At 38.4% G+C, this 21,885-nt stretch overlaps 1 protein-coding gene across 1 annotated transcript in view; it reads left to right on the top strand.

The window, feature by feature from the left end:
• The window catches only part of Znf292 (zinc finger protein 292), a 70,158-nt gene extending 49,005 nt beyond the window's left edge, over positions 1-21,153 (top strand). Inside the window, exons 6-8 of the mRNA XM_021221901.2 lie at positions 5,615-5,751; positions 8,988-9,129; positions 13,141-21,153. Of these exons, the coding sequence (XP_021077560.1) occupies positions 5,615-5,751; positions 8,988-9,129; positions 13,141-20,235 (7,374 nt within the window). The 3' untranslated portion in view covers positions 20,236-21,153. The remainder of the gene's footprint in view (positions 1-5,614; positions 5,752-8,987; positions 9,130-13,140) is intronic.
• The last annotated feature ends 732 nt before the right edge of the window (positions 21,154-21,885 follow it).

Genomic DNA, 21,885 nt, shown 5'->3' with positions numbered 1-21,885 from the left:
GGAAGAGCAGTCAGGTGCTCTTACCCGCTGAGCCATCTCACCAGCCCCCACAATTTGCATTTTTCAATCACCATATATGAGAGCAAATCTAATCCTGGAACTTTCCTATTAGTTGAAAATGAGAATTAAACTGAGAATTTAAGAAATTAAATTTCTTAAAATATCTTCTGAAGTGTGTTTGGCAACAAATGCAGAATGAGTTTTGTAGACAGTGACTGCCGTGCAGTCTCGCACTGATGAAGCTTGTTAGTGGGGAACTGTCTAAGGTTACGGTTATTAGGTTACCTTTGAACTGAAGATTTACTCTCAAAACTGTGTTTCTAGATGTTTAAATGACCAGGTCTTGAAATATGCAATTCATATTTCTTCTTGCAATAATTATCTACTCTGAGATACACACCAGAAAAATTCTCTCTGGGGGTTCTAGGCATTTCTTTTATTAAACATATAGAATTAACTGGTTTATTTTGTTTTTATCTTCTTGTTAATAAACATGGTTCACTAAGATCTCTGTGTCCTCCACCAAGGAAAACTGTCAGTCATAGTGATCAGATTTTAGGGTTTGTGTGTACGGGTAAGTCCTTGTGGAAAGTCCATTTTCTTAGAAATAGATTACTTTTATAATATTGTTTTAAGAAGTGTATTTGAAACTGTTTCTTGTCCCATATGAGGAAAGTGTATTAAAGTTGATTTGCTAACCAGTCTTATTATTTCTGCCCCAAGGGAAAAAAGTCATGTCACTTGCACCTTGAAACTTTCCCAAAGGCATTGCCTCCTTTAGGGATTGTGTTCATAAATTTATGTATGTATGTATGTATGTATGTATGTATGTATGTATGTATGTATGTATGTATCTATCTATCCTTCTATCTATCTATCTATCTATCTATCTATCTATCTATCTATCTATCTATCTCCCTCCTCTTCTCACAGTTTTTGTTCCTTTTTCTCCTCCTCTTCCTCTCTTTTTTTGGGGTGTGTGTGTAAGATTTGAATTTTAAAAGTGTGTTCCTTAGAGAATATGGGGATAGATTTAATTAACAGTCAGGTGTGGTCTAATTCTTGTCCATATGATTCAGTGGGCAAGAAATGAACTATTTTCTAGTAGTAATAGACTGCTGTCCCCATTAGATGTCAGACTTAGGAGCTGTCAGCAAGGATGCTCATTTCATTGCTTGCCACAATGAGCTTTTCTTAGATTCTTGGCAGAGCTAGTAGAACAGTTGTCAGCTTTAGCTTACCTCCAGTTTTTGATTGATTCTATCTTTAGAATAGACATGGAAGAGTTTTTGAATGCCCTTTTGTTTTCTCTCTAGTCATCATTTTCTCTCTCCCCTTTCTCTGGGATGGAGAGTGTGGGTGAAGTGTTTGCCACACAAGTGTGAGAACCTAATTTCAGACCCACCCTGTGAACCCAGACAAAATATGGAAGCCTTTACATGTCTATAATCCCAGTGCTCCTGTGAATAGATGGGAACAGCAGTGAGCACGAGGCCAGGTGAGGGCAGACAAACAGTCAGGGGCGACTGGCACCACTTCCAGCTGACTCCATGTCATTCACTTGCCCACCAGCGCCACACGCCCAGCACAAAGATTTTTTTCAAAGTTCCCTTAAATCAACTTTAAATATAACTTATATACTTTTCTTATATTTCCTATACACATATATTTTATATATTTAAAACACACAGTCATTAACTGACAACACTTTGTTTTACTGTCCTCATTCCAATTTGTTCTGTTTAGATGTAATAACTGCAGTTTCATAATATAAATTTGTGGTATATTTAACCAGACAGGTGGATATTTATATTGGTGTCTTGTAAGTGAACCTCCTTGCATCCTTGCTACATTTAATTCACCGATACGGAATTGATTCTAAGAATCTACATATTTTAGACACGTGAATGGTAGCACAGACCTATAATCCCAACACAGGGGACAGGGTTTGAAGCAGGAAGATGGGGTTCAAGGCCAGCCCACGGTATGCCTGATCTTCTTTAAAAAGTAAGATAAAATCAAATCAAGAACTAAAACAAAGAATCTACATATTGTAAATAGGGTAAAGACAAATTATTCAGAAAAGCAACAACAACAAAAAAAACATGACAATGAATGTGCCCTCTGAAATTCCTTCTTTTCTGACACTGGAGAGTCTTGATATAGAAATATTTGCTAGTTGTATGAAGTTTTTACATTTTTTTAGGTGTGATGATGTTTGCCTTTAAAATTCTTTCTGTATGAAACAAAATCTTATTTTGCTGAGCAAACTGTAATCTTGAGACTATTAATGAAAAATTGAACTAATATTTTTTAAAGTATCAGTGATAAACATGAAGTACTGCTTAAATGTTTTATACTTTCATTAAGTAGCACAAAGAACCATATGAAAATAAAGTCATTATTTACATTCTAAAATTATATTTCTGCTTTATAAGAGGATTTAGCATGGTATATCTTTAACAAATAGATCATTCTACTCAGTCTTACATTTGAAATTTGGCCTATTTTATAAAACTAGGACCTAGTCCCTAAATTGGTGATATATTGGTAATTTCTGAATTATGCTGCTTTGTAATTTTAACACAATTATTGTTTTCAAATGGTTATATTTTACTTTCACAAATTATCTATTCATTCATTAATTTAAATTTAGTTCTCTTATCTCTGCTATTGGCTTTATTTTATTTTATTTTTTTTAAGAGAACTCCTGGCAAATCAGGGAAAAATTAAGTTTGAGCAAAGGGCCATGTCCCTGGAACCTGTGTAGGAATGAGAGGAGAGGAGCAGGCCCACAGAACTGTTTTCTCTGAATGCTAGTGCACAGCACGTTCAACATACACTGGACAACAGTACAGCAATACAATCTTTTACTTGAAGTTTTTGTATATTTTGAGGATACGAACTATTTCACTTGGTACATTGTGTACATTTATATATGCATATACATACATGTGTTTTATATATATATATACACACACATACATATATATACATACACACATCCATATAAATAGAGGGAGAGGAATTAGCACATACACGTCAAATATTAAGAGTTAGTTTAATGGAGGTATTGTGGGAAATAATTATACAGTTGGTGCCATATGAGCTTTCAACAGGAATTCAGGTTTTAGAAGAAACTGATGAGATTCAAAGATACCATATTTTCAAGAGATAATGAATTTTTTAAAACTTGAACAAGTAAAAAACAATGTTTAACACTCTAGGACTTCAATATGCTTAGATAGGTGGAGTTCTGAGATGAGACTGAATCTAAGCCTGTATTAAAGTCTTGACTGTCAATAAATTAATAATTTTGAGTAGCTTAAATCTCTTTGAGCATCCCGAGTTAGCAAATCTGAGGTCTGAATTTTCCTCAAATCTCTTAACTTTTTGAACACAGACATTCCACCAATGAAAAATTCCACATCTGCCATCATGTTATGGGTCACAGCGAGACACAGGTACACTAAAGATACTGCATGGGATAATGACCTTCAGGCATGTGTATAAGATGGGAAAGGAAATTTTATGTGCAGATTTGGATCCCAAACCCAGTATTTCAGTGTATATATGCGAATAACTTTAAAAAATCTGAAAGGCACAGCGTATCTGGTTCCCAGCAATCTAGGCGAGTGACCCTCAGCTTCGGTAGTGTCTTCCTGCAGCCTCTCGTGTCCTTTCTCCATGCTGATTCTGAAGAAGCTGGCCCTAAGAAGTAGTTTGCTCTCATTACTGGTATCAATATGTTATGAAAATGGTTTTAAGAACTTGCTGCTCATCTAACTGACATTTGTCATGATGAATGTGTTAGAATAATTAAAATTAACAAAAGCCTTGTAAAAGATAATTAATAAAATGATAAGGGTTTAGATCTTTATGTCAGTCAGATATGGTTTGGTTTGTGGGTCTAGTTCTTAATTGTTGTAAGCAAATTAATTTCTTATCTATAAAATATATTCTCTGCCTAGTGGGAAAATTATAATTACAGTGTACATGAAATGTCTGACACTGTATTTAACATATTGTAGCTATTTTGAAATATTGATTGTATAAACATACATCTTTTGGTCCCTTGTTTGTTGGGTTGTGTAAATGGCGTAGCTTACAGATAAAGCTTTGCTGCAGCCTGTCTGACAGGAGTAGTGGACTGCTCTTACCGTACTGGAGTTACCACAGGTGGTCCAGACACACACAGTCTTTATTCAGCCTTTTCCCTGGTGGCTACCTGTGTCTGACCACAAACAGTTTAGGATTCAGTCAGAGCAAGCTTCCCATTGCACCCTCATTTTAAAGTGGTTGTTGGTAGGCTAAAGAGCGGAGGGAGGGATTGGGCGCAAAGGCCTTGACTTGGCTCCCACACCTACATGATGGTTTTCAAACACTCCTGACTCCACCTTCAGAGCTCTGTCAGTCAGATTCCATCTTCTGGTCTCTGGCACTAGGCACACATATGGCACATATATGTGCATGTAGGCACTAATACAACACATAAACAAAAACAAAACCTTTCTTAACATCTTTAAGAACAAGTCATTGTTAGATCACAAAAGGGAAGTCGATTTTCTTAGTGGTTTCCTGTTTTTGTTTTGTAATCTACCCTAGCCTAGAAATTACGACCTCTTGCCCCTCTGCTCCTGAGTGCTGAGATGTGTCTGCAAGCACCACCATGCCAAACCTCTAGTTCCCCAGTCCAGGCCTCATCCTGACCAACCTTAAAGTCACATATCAGTCTTAAACACATAACACCTATCCTTTTGCTTACCTTGCATTCTGATGGGTTGTGAGAGAGATTATCAGCCAGGAGGGACAAACACAGTCCTGTGATAGATACATGGGTGCTGATGGTCTCCATGCCTCGGTTCTTTTTACCATCTCATGTATACCGTTAGGAGTTAAATCTTTCTATTTCCTGAAGAAAAGATAATCTTTCTTTGTTTATTGTTACAACAAATTGTAGAAGTCATTGTCTAATTCTGTTTTATATGTATAAATAATTAAGTGGTCATCTTAAATTTGTTTTAAATACTAGGTTAAATGATTCAGGTTGCCTTTAGAGTCTATGAACCTCTAGCAATGCTTTGAGTTGGAGTAAGTTTATATGAATAGCAAAATAGTAGAGATGAGTGAGCCTGTTTTTAAAGTGACACGGCTGTATACAATGTTCTGGGTTGTCTCTTCCCTTCAGGTCAGCGGACGGTTTAGTTGTCTGTATCTGCCACTGTGGCTTCTGCTTTAGTAATGGTGTGAATCAGTGAGTCAGAGAGTAGCAGTGAAAGTGCTGGGGTTTTTTTCTGGTAGTGGATCCAATTTAATGGGTAAAAGATGCTTATGATTAATTCACACCTGGTAGTTACTGAACATACGGTTTTAATACTCTCTCAGAATACTGTATTAATATTTATCAGTTATAAAGAGTGGTTATTTTAAAGAATAACTTGCCAAGTCTTTATCTCAGTTATCATTAAATAGTCTATAACTTAATACATTCTACTGATAAGAATTTGTGTGCATCAAAAGGAAAATTAAATTTATTGTTTTCTTTGTGTGTGTGTGTGTTTGTGTATCTCCTAAAGCCACTTCATGACCTGTTTTGTGTTTCCTTTTTCTATAGATTTCAGAAGTTGATTGCAAAGATGCGTTAGAAATGATCTGTAACTTAGAATCGGAGGGTGATGAGAAAAGCGCCCTCGTTTTATGTACTGCCTTTCTATCGCGGCAGCTCCAGCAAGGAGATATGTACTGTGCTTGGTGAGTTGCTCTTCTTTTCTAAAGGAGATTTTGTTAAATTAGAAAACAAAGGTCAGGTGGGGTGACACAAGCCTTTAATCCCATTACTCTGGTGGCATTGTAAACTGATTTTTACGATTCCAGTCTTGCCTGGTCTATGCAGTGAGTTGCAGGTCAGCCAATACCACATAGTGAGACCCTGTCTAAAAAAGAAATAAAAACAATTATGAGAATACAAAGTAGATTTTAAGAATTCATATAATCAAGATGGCCTCCAGCAGTAGAAGGGATCATAGGTATCTCCATGGCCTCGGGCAGTAGCACTGACCGTGATTTCCACTGCCTCTGGTGGCAGGACAGATGACAGAGCCGCACCTGGCCCCTCCAAGCAGCAAGGAGACCAACCGTATTCAGTGTCTATACTGTGTGCTGCTGCTGGGGGCCATGCTGATGGCTGTGGTCTGGGCTTCCTCTGGAGATGTGTGCACACTAGTCCATGCTACCTGCTGCTTTGGGCAAGTGGCCCCAGTAACTACAGTGACATTGGAGGCTGTTGTGACAACCCCGCCCCCTAGAGAGAGAATAAAGGAAACAGTACACACAGAGAGGGGGTGTGGGCTCAGTTTTCTTTAAGGACCTGGCTACTGTGAAGTGGGATGTTATGGGGGCAGAATAATTTAGAGATTTTTAAAAATCTTTCTTCTTACCAAGATAAAAAGTATATTTTCAGGTATTCTTTTCTTTGCAATCTGATTATCAAATAGTTCATATTTTAGTTTTAGGAATTCTTTGTGTTAAGGACAATACAATTCAAAAGGTTTATTTTATCAGACAGTATTAAATTTGTTTTCAGTTCTTTCTACCTATCTGTGATTAGAGTATATCTTTTCTTTTTCTTCTTTTTTTTACTATTTATTTATTATTATATATAAGTACACTGTAGCTGTCTTCAGACACACCAGAAGAGGGCATCAGATCTCATTAACGGGTGGTTGTGAGCCACCATGTGGTTGCTGGGATTTGAACTCGGAACCTGCAGAAGAGCAGTCAGTGCTTTCAACTGCTGAGCTATATCTCCAGCCCGTGTATATTTTTTCACCTACATATTCTATATTTTGAACTACTTAGCACTTACCGGTGGAAATATAGTCTGTCTAATACTGTAGAGGCCATTCTCCTGGCTGACTGCTTGGGTAGTCTCCTTTATATGCTTGTGACCCAGCACATTCCCAAACTTCTGTAGCACCCTCTGGGGATGCTACAGCTTGTTCTCTCTTCCATTAATGTAAAAAACTTGATAACAGCCCTAGGTTATTGTTACCCAAGATGAGCTGTTGTCACTCAGTGGCAAGGTAGTCTTTAAAGAAACTGTGGGTTATAGCATGCCAACATTTAAGAATATTTGCATTCACACAGCATGTGAATGAATCTAGAACAGACAAGGTAAATAAATGGCTGTGCAATCAAAGTCCAGAGTTACCAAGCTTTTCTGAATAGTTGCTTCTTGTGAATAAGTTAAATCTTAAATACAGAGGTGATTGCTCTTAAAGTCATGGATAACTACAGTGTGATTCTCATGGACAAGAAGATGTTCTGAGCATAAGATAATGTAAGAGTCAGTAATATCTAGGGAATCATTGCTACATTGGTTTAAAAGGACAACAAAGTGAATTTTATATGACACACAGAAGCTGCCTCTTACCAACTCTGAAGGGCAGCATTAGAAACTTTATGTATAAAACATAGTTAAAGCACAGTTGCGAGTTGTTTGGAGAATGACTAGAGAGGACACATGGGAAGAAGAAAATGGAATTACAGAGCTTAGGTGAGTGAGTAGTCCATCTAGCATGTAGAAGGCCTTCCCTTTGGGTATGGCTTGAGGCAAAAGTGAAATGTAAAATAAACTTCCTGCATCTGTTTGAGTACAGTAAAAAGTTTAGGCTATTTGGAGATAACAATTCAATAGAAAGAGCTGAAGGAGGAAGAATGGCAGCCACCCTGTTCATGCACAGTACACACTGCTTAGAGATAGGAACATTCTTAGAAATGTGTGGTTTAAAGAATTTGTCATTGAGGAGGCTGCAGTGGTATACCTCACAAGAGGGATATTGTTATGGAACCAATCAAACAATATGTGGCCTGCTGTTGACTACAAGCTGTTAAAGGAATAATGGGTTAAGATTTGGGTTTTAGAAAAATCAAAGTAGATGAGACTTCTAAAGAACTAGAAAGGTGGATGTTGCCAAAAGTTTCTAACTAGGTCCTCCAGAGATGTTCCAGTCCAGTGAGTGAGCAGTGGAGAGGATAGTAGCTAAGGAGCTGGAATCTGAAGAAAACGTTAGCAAAAGCTGCTCTTGAGAACAATTGTTGAAAATGCTGAAGCCGGGGAATTAAATGAGGGATGGAAGAGAAATTGGGCACAACTGGCACATTTACCATTTTAGTTATTTTCTGTGAAAACATTGTTGTTAACATCAGATAAGCGTAGAATTTAGATTTCTTTTTGTTTAACCTTTGTGTCACATGTGTGCTTTCCTTTGGGGGTCTGTGACATCATTGGTAGTTCTGTTCATCTAATAATTACAGCCTTCTGGATAGGTTTTAATGTAGACGATACTTTCTTTATGGAGCTGTTATTTGGGGAGATGGTGTCATTGAAGGCCTGCTAGGTGAAGGGTTTATCCCTGAGGTACACCCTAATCCTAGATAGGGATGGTTTTAATTCTTTTTTATTTTTTTTTTTCTCTGAGACAGGGTTTCTATGTGTAGCCCTGGCTATCCTGGAACTCACTTTGTAGACCAGGCTGGCCTCGAACTCAGAAATCCGCCTGCCTCTGCCTCCCGAGTGCTGGGATTAAGGGCATGCACCACCACGCCCGGCATGTTTTTAATTCTTATGCCTTGTTAGACGTTATGCACACAGACTTTGTATTTTTGTATTACATAGTCTAAAGTCCAAATGTGACTCAAAGATTTTCTTTATATAACTTGTTTAAGTGTTATATATTTTCTTATTAAAAGGCAACTACTCTGAGATTGAAAAATACTGATTAATACAGTAAGAAACTGCATCTGATTTTTATTCTTTAGAAACTCAGAGTGGCCGTTTATCTTGTATTCAGACATAATTTTATCCATAGAATTGGAATCTAAAGTCAGTTTTAATTACAAATGTAATGGCTACATTGACACACAATATGATTCTTCCATGATTATTACATCACTCCTGTTTATCCTTCAAACTTTTTTTTCCAAAGGGAACTCACTCTGTTCTGGAGTAAACTGCAGCAAAGGGTGGAGCCCTCAGTACAAGTGTACCTGGAACGGTGTCGTCAGCTTTCTCTGTTAACCAAGACTGTTTATCACATTTTCTTCTTGATTAAAGTTATTAATTCAGAGGTAAGACTATTCAAGTTACTTTTCCTTAATTTAAATTGTGTAACTTGTCTTTAGTAAGATCTTTGCTTTTGTTATTTTGACATTATATTTGGTGAATTTTTTTTTCTTTCACTTTAGCATTTTGGACCTTGATTTATTTACACACAAACACACACACACACACACAAACACACACACACACATTAATTCTTTGAAATATTTGCTCTAGAGAAACCTAGCTATTCAGACAAAAACAAAAAACTTCCTGTTTCCATCTGCATAGTATTTCCCCTTTTTGTTTTTCAGTGTCCTAGTATGTTTTATACTGCTTTGGTAGTTTGGCTCTATGCAAGTTCGGAAAGTGTATAGAGGAATATGGAAATTATTCTATTGCTGACAGTGGGTCAAAACAAACAAACAAACAAAAAAAAAACCCTAAACACTCCTCTGCTACAAAATAGCCACAAATACTTGATAAAATTAAGCAACATTTTTGGCAGCTGAGATTACAAGAACATTAGGAAAATACCCTTCCCCTCCTAGGATTCAACAGAAAAAGTAACTTAATAACTGGATCAAAAAGCTGAGCTAGGGGCTAGGCTATAGATTTGGTAGAGTGCTTGCTATAGCATGCAGAGATCCTGTGCTTGAATCCCAGCATCACATGAACCAGAAGTGGTGGTGCACACATACCATCCCAGATCAGACTCATCCATCACACACACCATCCCAGATCAGACTCATCCATGTCTACATAGTTCAATATAAGCTTGTGATGTATCAGATCTTGTTAGGGAGAAGGGGAGAGAGGAATGAGTGAGAGGAGAGAGGTAAGGAAATGGAAGCTTGAACTAATAGGTATCCTCTTAAAGACCAGAGATAGTATATAGACATCAGATGAAGTGTTGAACCCTCTCAAATTAGGGAGTTTGTTCTGAATTCTTCCCTTATACTCAGCTAATTTTTGGGTCAAAACAGGTAAATCTTTCCCTAAGAAATTATAACCATAACTCTTACACAGATAATCTGTGCTAAGAGGTAAGAAACCTGGACTAGGCATAGTTGCAGAAGCAGGAACAGAACTGCTTTGAAGGGCATGCTGTCGGTACAAGATTCATTTTTAAAGCCTTGCTTAAGCTGAGTTCATCATCAAGGCTTACAAAAACAATAGAAGGATAGAATTAAGCATGCAGGTATAAATGTCATAAACTACATATAAAGCCATGAGTGAAAAACTGAAATAATTTCCCCAGAGAGCAGAAGGATTGGGGCTGGAGGCCAGGCTTTGATGTTAAAGCACACACTGTTCTAGTGGATGACCTGAGTTGAGTTTCCAGGCTTTGATGTTAAAGCACACACTGTTCTAGTGGATGACCTGAGTTGAGTTTCCAGGGGCCATAGAAAGCAGGTCACAATCATAACTTCACCTTCAAAGAACCCTGTCCCTCTAGTTTCTTCTTGTACCTGCAAGTCATGTGCACAAACACGTAATTAAAAATAATAAAAATAATTGTGTGCTGGAGAGATGGACTTAGTGGTTGCAAGCACTTTGGTTTGATTCTGGGTACCCACATGGCAGTGTATAACCTGCAGCACCTGTTACCCTGCTTCTCGGGAACTGCTGCTGCCTTGTGGTACTCAGGAGGACCAGGCACACGTGGGAAAGACACACTTTCAACCAAAGAATTCATTCACATAAAAATACGTAGAAAACACTATCAACGAGAATAACTGGATCAGTTTGTCTAATAGTATGGATAATGTAAAGAGAATAAATTAAAAAAAAGATAATGACCTCAGATTTTAAGAGCCAGAACTTTTGGAAATGCAGAAACCTAGTAATTGAAAATTTAAAATCAGCATAGATAGAATAGGTAGACTCTATGTGCCTGAAGAGACTGACAGGCGCTGCACACTTACCACGATGAGAATCCAGCACTGAGCTTACCCCTTCCCTGTGTTTCTCATTTTCTTACAGCAACCTGTATTCAGCTCTTTCCTACAGAATGTATGCAGCATGGCCTAAAAGTCCTATCACTGCAGAGAATGGAAAAATTAAACATGAAAACTTTTTTAAAAATCATGTACAAATTCTTTTGAAAGATAAAATAAGAACAAAAATAATCCTCTTTTAAAAATACCTCCTATTGTCTATATTTGGTCAAGAAGTCTTAAATAATTTTTTGTATCTATTTTGTCCTGAAATAATTTTTCTTTTAGGAGTGAAAACAAAGGGCATCTTGTAGATCTTCCTCTCTCCTCACCCTTGTTAGCTCATCCTTCCTTACTCTTTATGTTATATAAAGTGGTGTCAGAGTTAACAATAACTTGAAGCAGGGCATCAAGTGTCCGAGGAGATTGCTATGCAGTTTTAACCATCAGCTGTGTTACTTCTTAATGTCTAGCTTAGTGGGAAGCATGGCAGAGCAGGAGAAACCCGAAACTAGAAGCTGTGGTAGCTGGGTGTTAGTCTTATCTCACTGCCAGCTACACTGACCAGCTTAACCACTCTGCCATTCCTTTCTCAATTAGATGAGTCAAAGGGATAAGGGGAAAATGACTGCCTCGTCCCTATTGTAAGGAGGCCCTCTCGTTCTGCCAAATGTGTTTCTCCATGATGACAGCCATATTTTAAGCCCAGTGGCTCCTTCATATTTATGTACCACAGATGGTAGCATGTCCTCATAATTATAGTGTGCTTTGATCAATTGAGACAGGATCTCATATGGTCCAGGCTGGCCTGGAACTTGATATGTAACTAACGACTTAGAACGCTGCTTCATCCCGCCTCTTCCTCCCAAGTGTTTGTATTGCAGGTGTATCCCACACCCAGCAGGATAGTTTGGTGCATCTCCATTCATGTAGTATAGTTTTTCTCATACTCCTTGAAGTTAGACTTGAAAATTATAGCCCTGCCTTTAAAGGTTTTATCATCTGTTGCTAGAATAATTGCAATATATGCTACAGTCCTTTCTACTGCATTGTAATGTTGAGACTCCTAGTACATGTGTATCATCTCTTAAGAATGTCTTAAGCATACTGAACATGAGTTGATAATTTAGTTTATGATAGCACTAGAAACCCTACTTTTAAGACTCAAGTAATTGGGGCTGGAGAGATGGCTCAGCGGTTAAGAGCACCGATTGTTCTTCCAGAGGTCCTGAGTTCAATTCCCAGCAACCACAGGTGACTCTCGACCATCTGTAATGGGATTTGGTGCCCTCTTCTGGTGTCTCTGAAGACAGTTACAATGCACCCATAAATACAATAAACAAACAAAAAACTCAAGTAATTGTTCTTTACTAACAAGTTAGGAGGTCTGAGGAATGAGTTTGTAACTGAATTAAGGTTGTATTTTTTAAAAATTACAAAGACAAAAGTAAAATTAATGATACATGATAAAGATCCTTAATGACCATTTACTGTTCCCCAGACACTTTTACTAAACTGTACCAGGTACTTTAGATCCTAATTTATTTTATAGATCACATCTAGTATTAAGTCTGAGTGTTGTTTTGGCCTCTGTTATAGGACTTGTCTTTTAAACATTATTAAAAGATGTGTTTTTATTTTTCTATTCATATGAGTGAATATGTACACACACATATGGGTTCCTACAGAGGTCAGAAGTCAGACTCGGGTTGTGAGCTTATGCGGGTACTGGGGACTGAACTTCGGTCCTCTGGAAGAACAGCAGGTATTCTTAGCCCTGCGCTCTCTCTCCATCCCCTTGACCTCTGCTTTATAAAAGGGATCTGAAAAGTTAAGAAAGTGAAATTTTTCTTGGGGGGGGGAGGAGTACAGGTCTCTGCTTAGTTTTTACTTGTGTTTTTAAGGATTTCTTTCTGGTTCCTTATACACCCATATTCACATCAAGCTGATTTTAGGCACAGGTGTCTTTTTTCTGTGTTGCTATTTTAAGATTCAAGAACAGCACATGTCAGTCTTGAAAGTCCAATTAAAAAAAGAAAAAAGAAAGAATCTGTGCTTGATAGTGTAGAGTAACCTTTCCTGTATTTTGCTTTTTCACAGACTGAAGGGGCTGGACTTGCTACCTGCATAGAATTATGTGTAAAAGCTCTTCGCTTGGAATCTACAGAAAATACTGAAGTGAAAATATCAATTTGCAAAACCATTTCATGTTTGTTGCCTGAGGATCTGGAAGTTAAACGTGCTTGTCAGTTGAGTGAATTTCTTATTGAACCTACAGTAGATGCATATTATGCTGTGGAAATGTTATACAACCAGCCAGATCAGAAATATGATGAAGAGAATCTTCCAATACCAAATTCTCTACGTTGCGAGCTCTTACTTGTTTTGAAAACTCAGTGGCCCTTTGATCCAGAATTTTGGGATTGGAAAACTTTGAAACGCCAGTGTCTTGCTCTCATGGGAGAAGAGGCGTCTATTGTGTCCTCAATTGATGAACTGAATGACAGTGAAGTCTATGAGAAAGTAGACTACCAGGGTGAAAGGGGAGACACATCTGTGAATGGCCTTTCTGCTGCTGGACTTGGTACTGATTCTGGCCTGCTGATGGATACTGGTGATGAGAAGCAGAAGAAGAAGGAGATAAAAGAATTAAAAGATAGGGGGTTTATATCTGCTAGGTTTAGGAATTGGCAAGCCTACATGCAGTATTGTTTGCTCTGTGACAAAGAATTCCTTGGACACAGAATAGTACGGCATGCTCAAAAACATTACAAGGATGGGATTTACAGCTGTCCCATATGTGCAAAGAATTTTAATTCTAAAGACTCATTTGTCCCTCATGTCACACTGCATGTTAAGCAGTCTAGTAAGGAGAGACTAGCAGCTATGAAACCATTAAGAAGATTGGGAAGGCCTAAAATCACAGCCACCCATGAAAATCAGAAGACTAATAATACTAATACTGTGGCTAAACAGGAACAGCGGCCCATAAAAAAGAATAGTCTTTATTCAACAGATTTCATAGTGTTTAATGACAACGATGGTTCAGATGATGAAAATGATGACAAGGACAAGTCTTATGAGCCTGAGGTGATCCCTGTCCAGAAACCAGTACCTGTTAATGAGTTTAATTGCCCTGTGACCTTTTGTAAAAAGGGCTTTAAGTACTTCAAAAATTTAATTGCTCATGTGAAAGGCCATAAGGATAGTGAAGATGCCAAACGCTTTCTCGAAATGCAAAGCAAGAAAGTCATTTGCCAGTACTGTAGAAGGCACTTTGTAAGCGTCACTCATCTCAATGATCACTTACAAATGCACTGTGGCAGTAAGCCATATATATGTATACAGATGAAATGTAAGGCTGGTTTTAATAGTTACGCAGAGCTGTTAGCCCACCGAAAGGAGCATCAAGTCTTTAGAGCAAAGTGCTTATTTCCAAAATGTGGCAGAATTTTTTCACAAGCTTATTTACTGTATGATCATGAAGCACAACATTATAATACTTATACTTGTAAGTTCACAGGTTGTGGTAAAGTGTATCGTTCTCAGAGTGAGATGGAAAAGCACCTGGATGACCACAGTACACCCGAAAAAGTGCTGCCTCCTGAAGACCAGCTTAATCTATCTGGAAATGAGATGAATCAGAGCTCAGAAGGGACAACTGGGGAAGGAAGGTCGGAGAACAGCACTGAAAAGAACCTAGAATCAAACATCACAAGTGGAGATTGGGAGAAAAGCAAAGCAGAGTCAGCTGTGACTAAACAAGGCCAGATCTCTGCCTCTGAACTCAGGCAAGCTAACATACCATTGTCAAATGGGCTGGAAAACCGTGATAATACTACTGTTCTTCGGACCAATGAAGTAGCTGTGTCCATCAAGGTGTCTGTCAATCATGGGATTGAGGATGACTTTGGAAAGCAAGAAAACCTAACCATGGAAAGCACTGGTGAGCCGCTGGTCACAGATGTGCATAAACCAGCTGTAGGTGCTGGTGTCCATTTGTGCCATCCAAGTTTCCAAGAGAAGAAAGGTCATGAGTGCCTGAACGAAGCCCAGAGTTCTTTATCAAACTCAGAATCACTGAGGATGGGCGATCTTAACCCACAAAGCTTAGAGAGGCAGGTAAACACTCTGATGACATTCTCTGTACAGCGTGAGGCAGGCCTTGAAGGCAGTTCACAGATTTGCAAGTTTGAATGTGGAGGTGATGTTAAAACCTCATCCAGCCTTTATGATTTACCTCTTAAGACACTAGAAAGTATCACATTTGTTCAGTCACAGCCCGACCTAAGCAGTCCGTTGGGATCTCCATCAATACCTCCAAAAGCTCCAGGTCAGAAGTTCAGCTGCCAGGTTGAGGGGTGCACTCGAACATATAACTCTTCACAGAGCATTGGCAAACACATGAAGACAGCACACCCTGACCAATATGCTGCTTTTAAACTGCAGCGCAAGACTAAAAAAGGTCAGAAATCTAACAACTTAAATACACCAAATCATGGAAAGTGTGTTTATTTTTTGCCGTCACAAGTGAGCAGCTCTAATCATGCTTTTTTTACACCACAGACCAAAGCCAATGGGAACCCTGCCTGTTCAGCCCAGTTGCAGCATGTCTCGTCTTCCATTTTTCCAGCTCATTTAGCAAGTGTATCAGCTCCATTGTTACCCTCAGTGGAAAGGGTCCCAGATACACCTTCTCAGGATAAACATGGACAAGGTGGCATGTTATGTTCACAAATGGAAAATTTGTCTAATACTACCTTACCAGCACACATGGAAGATCTAACCAAAACAGTTTTGCCTTTGAATATTGACAGTGGCTCAGATCCTTTTCTTCCTTTACCCACAGAAAATAGCTCTCTCTTCTCTTCACCAGCAGACAGTGAGAATAATTCTGTTTTTTCCCAACTGGAAAATAGTACAACTCCTTATCCCTCGCAGATGGAAGGCAACATAAATTCCTCTTTTCTGAAAGGAGGCAGCGGTGAAAACGGCGTTTTCCCTTCCCACGTAAGCACTGCGGATGACTTCAGCAGCGCCAGGGCCCCACAGGCTGCACCGAAGAAAGTGAAAAAAGACCGTGGGCGAGGCCCGAATGGGAAGGAAAGAAAACCCAAGCACAACAAAAGGGCTAAGTGGCCTGCGATTATCAGAGATGGGAAATTCATCTGTAGCCGGTGTTACAGGGCTTTCACCAACCCCAGGTCCCTGGGTGGACACCTGTCTAAAAGGTCTTACTGCAAACCACTGGATGGAGCAGAAATCGCACAGGAACTTCTACAGACCAACAGACAGCCTTCCCTCCTGGCCAGCATGATTCTCTCCACAAGTGCAGTAAATATGCAACAGCCACAACAGTCTAACTTTAATCCAGAAACATGCTTTAAAGATCCATCATTCCTGCAACTTCTTTCTGTGGAAAATCGTCCAACCTTTTTACCAAGTACATTTCCTAGATGTGACGTGAGTAACTTTAATGCCAGTGTTAGTCAGGAAGGCAGTGAAATTATTAAGCAGGCTTTAGAAACTGCTGGCATTCCCAGCACATTTGAGAGTGCCGAAATGCTTTCTCAGGTTGTTCCAATAGGCAGTGTCTCCGATGCGGCACAAGTCAGTGCGGCGGGGATGCCAGGGCCACCTGGGACACCCTTGCTCCAGACTGTTTGCCACCCAAACACCTCCCCATCAAACCAGAATCAAACGCCAAATTCCAAAACCCTCAAAGAACGTAACAGTTTGCCTCTCCTTACAACAAATGATTTACTGCTAAAGACTATTGAAAATGGCTTATGTTCCAATTCATTCAGTAGTTCTACTGAACCACCACAAAATTTTACCAATAATAGTGCACATGTTTCTGTTATAAGTGGGCCTCAAAATACAAGATCCAGTCATTTGAATAAAAAAGGAAATAGTGCATCGAAGAAGAGAAAAAAAGTTGCTCCTGAAGTAATTGTATCTAATGCTTCCCAAAATGTGGTACCAACCGATTTACCAATGGGACTTACAGCAAAGAGTCTTACAGTCCCTGATACCAACACACGTTCAGACATGATTCCAGATTGTGAACCTCAGGCTTTGGTGGAAAATCTCACACAGAAATTAAATAATATTGACAATCATTTGTTTATAACTGATGTAAAAGAGAACCGTAAAACCAGTCTTGAGCCCCATACAGTGTTAACCCCTTTAACATTAAAAACTGAAAATGGCGATTCCCGGACGATGCCTTTGAGTTCGTGCACACCAGTGAATTCTGATTTGCAGATTTCTGAAGATCATGTTATTCAGAACTTTGAGAAGACTCTTGAAATTATTAAAACTGCTATGAATTCTCAAATACTTGAGGTAAAAAGTGGGTCTCAGGGTACTGGTGAGACAACACAGAATGCTCAGATAAATTACAGCATGCAACTTCCTTCAGTAGACTCTGTCCCAGGTAACAAGCTGCCTGACTCTGCTCAGCGCGCCTCTTTCCTAACTGTAATGCCAGCAAAGGGCAACGTTCCTCAGTCCGAGGCGTTGCATAAGGAGGATCAAATACAGGACATTTTAGAGGGTTTGCAAAACTTAAAACTAGAAAATGACACCTCTGCTCCAGCGTCCCAGGGTATGCTAATGAACAAATCAATAGCACTGTCCCCTACTCCTACTAAATCAACTCCAAATATTGTTGTCCAGCCAGTACCCGAAGTGATACATGTTCAGCTTAATGACAGAGTTAATAAGCCCTTTGTGTGTCAAAACCAAGGCTGTAACTACAGTGCTATGACAAAGGATGCCCTGTTTAAACACTATGGTAAAATTCATCAGTATACTCCAGAGATGATTCTTGAAATTAAGAAGAATCAGTTAAAATTTGCTCCATTTAAATGTGTAGTACCTTCATGTACCAAAACATTTACAAGAAATTCTAATCTCCGGGCACACTGCCAGTTGGTGCATCATTTTACAATAGAAGAAATGGTAAAGCTAAAAATAAAAAGGCCCTATGGAAGAAAATCTCAGAGTGAAAATTTGTCATCTCCACAGAATAATCAAGTGAAGAAACAGCCACCCATGGCAGAGGAAACAAAAACTGAGTCACAACCAGCCTTCAAGGTACCAGCAGCGACAAGTGATGTTGCACTTGCTAATGCAACAGTAATCCCAGAAAAACAGCCTGCTGAAAAAAAAAGTCCTGAGAAACCAGAAAGTTCTTCACAGCCTGTCACATCTTCTGCTGAACAATATAATGCAAATCTTGCAAACCTAAAAACCAAAGGAAGGAAAAATAAAAGGCATAGAAAAGAAAAGGAAGAAAAAAGGGAAAAGAATCCAGTTTCCCAGTCCTTTGAATTTCCAACAAAATACAGTTCGTACAGACCTTACTGCTGTGTTCACCAGGGATGCTTTGCTGCATTTACAATACAGCAAAACTTGATTCTTCATTACCAGGCTGTGCATAAATCAAATCTTCCTACATTTTCTGCAGAGGTTGAAGAGGAAAGTGAAGCTATTAAAGAAAGTGAAGAAACTGTACCTAAACAATCAATGAAAGAATTTAGGTGTCAGGTGAGTGACTGTTCTAGGATTTTCCAAGCAATTACTGGCCTAATACAGCACTACATGAAACTTCATGAAATGACCCCCGAGGAAATTGAAAGCATGACTGCTGCTGTGGATGTTGGCAAGTTTCCATGTGATCAGTTGGAGTGTAAGTCGTCTTTTACAACATACCTGAGCTATGTTGTTCATCTTGAGGTAGACCATGGAATTGGAACAAGGACAAGTAAGACAGAAGAAGATGGCATATACAAGTGTGACTGTGAAGGCTGTGACAGGATATATGCCACTCGGTCTAATCTTCTCCGACACATCTTTAATAAACATAATGACAAGCATAAAGCCCATCTGATTCGACCAAGAAAATTAACTGGCCAGGAAAATATATCAAGTAAGGCAAACCAAGAAAAATCAAAGTCTAAACACCGGGCAACAAAACACAACAGATCCGGGAAAGAAGGAATGAAAATGCCAAAGACAAAGCGAAAGAAAAAAAGTAATTTAGAAAACAAGAGTGCAAAAATAATGCAGATTGAGGAAAATAAGCCTTATTCTCTAAAACGTGGGAAGCATGTGTATTCCATAAAGGCTAGGAATGATGCCTTGGCAGAGTGTACAAGCAAATTTGTGACACAGTATCCATGTATGATAAAAGGGTGTACTTCAGTTGTTACAAGTGAAAGCAATATAATTAGACATTATAAGTGTCATAAGTTGTCCAAGGCATTTACATCACAACACCGCAACATTCTTATTGTCTTTAAGCGATATGGCAACCCACAAGAAAAGGAAATCTCTGAGCAAGAAGATGAAAAGAATGATAAAAAAGATACTGATTCATCTGTGTTAGAGAAAAATGATAACTCAGAACCAGCTGCCGTTCCACAGGAAGAAGGTATAAAAGGTGAAAAGGATGAAGTGGATGAGTTAACAGAATTATTTATTACAAAGTTAATAAATGAAGACAGCACAAATGCAGAAACCCAAGTCAATACTACTTTAAAGGTAAATAACGAATTTCAGGAACATGATTCCTGCACATCAGAAAGACAGAAGACTGGTAATTTGAAGAGAGTTTATAAAGAAAAAAACACTGTGCAGAATAAGAAACGGAAGATTGATAAAACTGAGCCAGAAGTATCATTGGTGGTAAATAATACACGGAAAGAGGAAGAGACTGCTGTAGCAGTTCAAACCACTGAGGAGCATCCCGCATCCTTTGACTGGAGCTCCTTTAAACCTATGGGATTTGAAGCATCCTTTCTGAAGTTTCTCGAAGAGTCTGCAGTGAAGCAGAAGAAAAATACTGACAGAGACCATTCTAACAGTGGAAGTAAAAGAGGATCCCATTCCAACTCCAGAAGACATGTCGATAAGACTGCTGTGGCTAGTGGCAATCATATGTGTTCTTGTAAAGACAGTGAAATCTTTGTACAGTTTGCCAATCCCTCAAAGCTTCAGTGCGGTGAGAATGTAAAAATTGTTTTAGACAAGACTCTTAAAGATCGCTCTGAGCTTGTCCTAAAACAGCTTCAGGAAATGAAACCTACTGTCAGTCTAAAAAAACTTGAAGTACTGTCAAATAACCCAGATAGGACTGTTTTAAAAGAAATCAGCATAGGTAAAGCCACGGGCAGAGGGCAGGACTGATAACTTATGTACTGTAAATACGTATCATTTGTAGTTTTATTTTAAATAGCCATCAAGCATGCTGTTGTGAGCTTTTTAATTTGTTGACATGGATTAACCTAGCTTTAAAAAAAAATGAGAAAAAAAGCCATGACCTTTGTCATGTAGAACTTTATTTTATCCCTATGGGACTTGAACAGAAATCAATACTTCAGTTATTGTAAATAATTGAGTTAAGCCTCAAATTTCTGTCACCCAGTTGTCCTTTCCATGAACGATACTGAATTATCAGTGTGATTGGTATCTTTTCAGCAGATCACCATTCATGTATAGCAGTACTCTTTTATTTGTAGATATTTTTTGTATATATTTATTATTGTAAATCATTTGCTGCCACCAGCAGTCTGTAAGTCTAAATGAGTAAATGATACATTTATATTTGCAATTTTAATTTTAACAAAGTGATCAAGTTTTTAAACTTTTATTGTTTTAAATTAAGAATTTTTGAACTAAAACTAGAACTGCCATACGTAATTTTTTTTAACATAAAACATTTACAAGATGATATCAAGGTGTTTCATTTCGCACAGTAGGCACATTACAGCACTCTGCTCTGTGAATTCGCCATCCTCCACTCTTGGATGGTGTTCATGTGAAGTTAGAGCAGATTCTTTCATTTCATTCATATAGCTACAGGTTTGTTTTGTTTTTTTTTTTTCTTTCTCCATTGCTTCTGATCAGATATAGTTACCATGAGTCCCTGAAATGTAATGGAAATGTGAATAAAGACTTTACTACATTGAAGATTTTAAACATTGGTATTTTAAGATATCCTTTGTCAATGTGATAGAAAGTAGTAGTGGCGCAGTGTAAATATGCCAGGTGGTGGTTTGTGAAGTAGCCCAGTATTGCCTTAAATAAAATCACATTTCAGTTCTTCTTTTGTATGTGATCTTATAAGATTTTTTTCCCTCCCATTTTCTGAAATTTATGGATGGTGTATAGCTTTAAACTGTATAAACTTTTGTGGAAAGAATTTTTTAGACATTTTTATAAATTTTAAAATTGGTATCATCCAAGTGAGCCCATCTTGTGTTTACAAAATGCAAGAATCCTTAACATTTATAGTTACATAGATGAAACACTTTCTATAAGGAAGTATTATGTTTTGATTTTACTATTTATAGGCATTAGGTTGTGCAGATTTGTCTGTCTTCACATTATCTAATGATACAATTTTCATTAGATTAGTCTTCAAGAACAGTATTAGTCATGATTGATTATTTGATCATTCAGTAACTAGTTCTTCTAGCTTAGCTTTATTCGCCGTATCTGTGCTAGGAGGAAGAAGTGATTTCCTGGGAAACAGCACAGCTGAAGTCAGGACTGGCAACAAGGCAGCGTTTGGATATCTACTTCCATGTTTGCCATAAATAGCATTGTTTCTTTGTTTGGGGTTCTTGTTTGTTTGTTTGTTTTTCCTTTTGTTCGTTCGTTTGTTTTTTGATATGTTACAAAGCATCTGCGTTCCCAGTGCTACCCCGACCTGTGGTGTTGTGGTCACATGGACGTGTTCTGCGGCAGAATAGCAGAGAATGAGGCACTAACTAAGATCGATGCTACTCTGAACAAATAAGCATGGTGAAAGACTGACCGTCATTTCTTTTGGAA

Source organism: Mus pahari, chromosome 22 (assembly GCF_900095145.1).
Source record: "Mus pahari chromosome 22, PAHARI_EIJ_v1.1, whole genome shotgun sequence".
NCBI lineage: Eukaryota > Metazoa > Chordata > Mammalia > Rodentia > Muridae > Mus > Mus pahari.
This window is presented reverse-complemented; position numbering and strand designations above follow the sequence as displayed.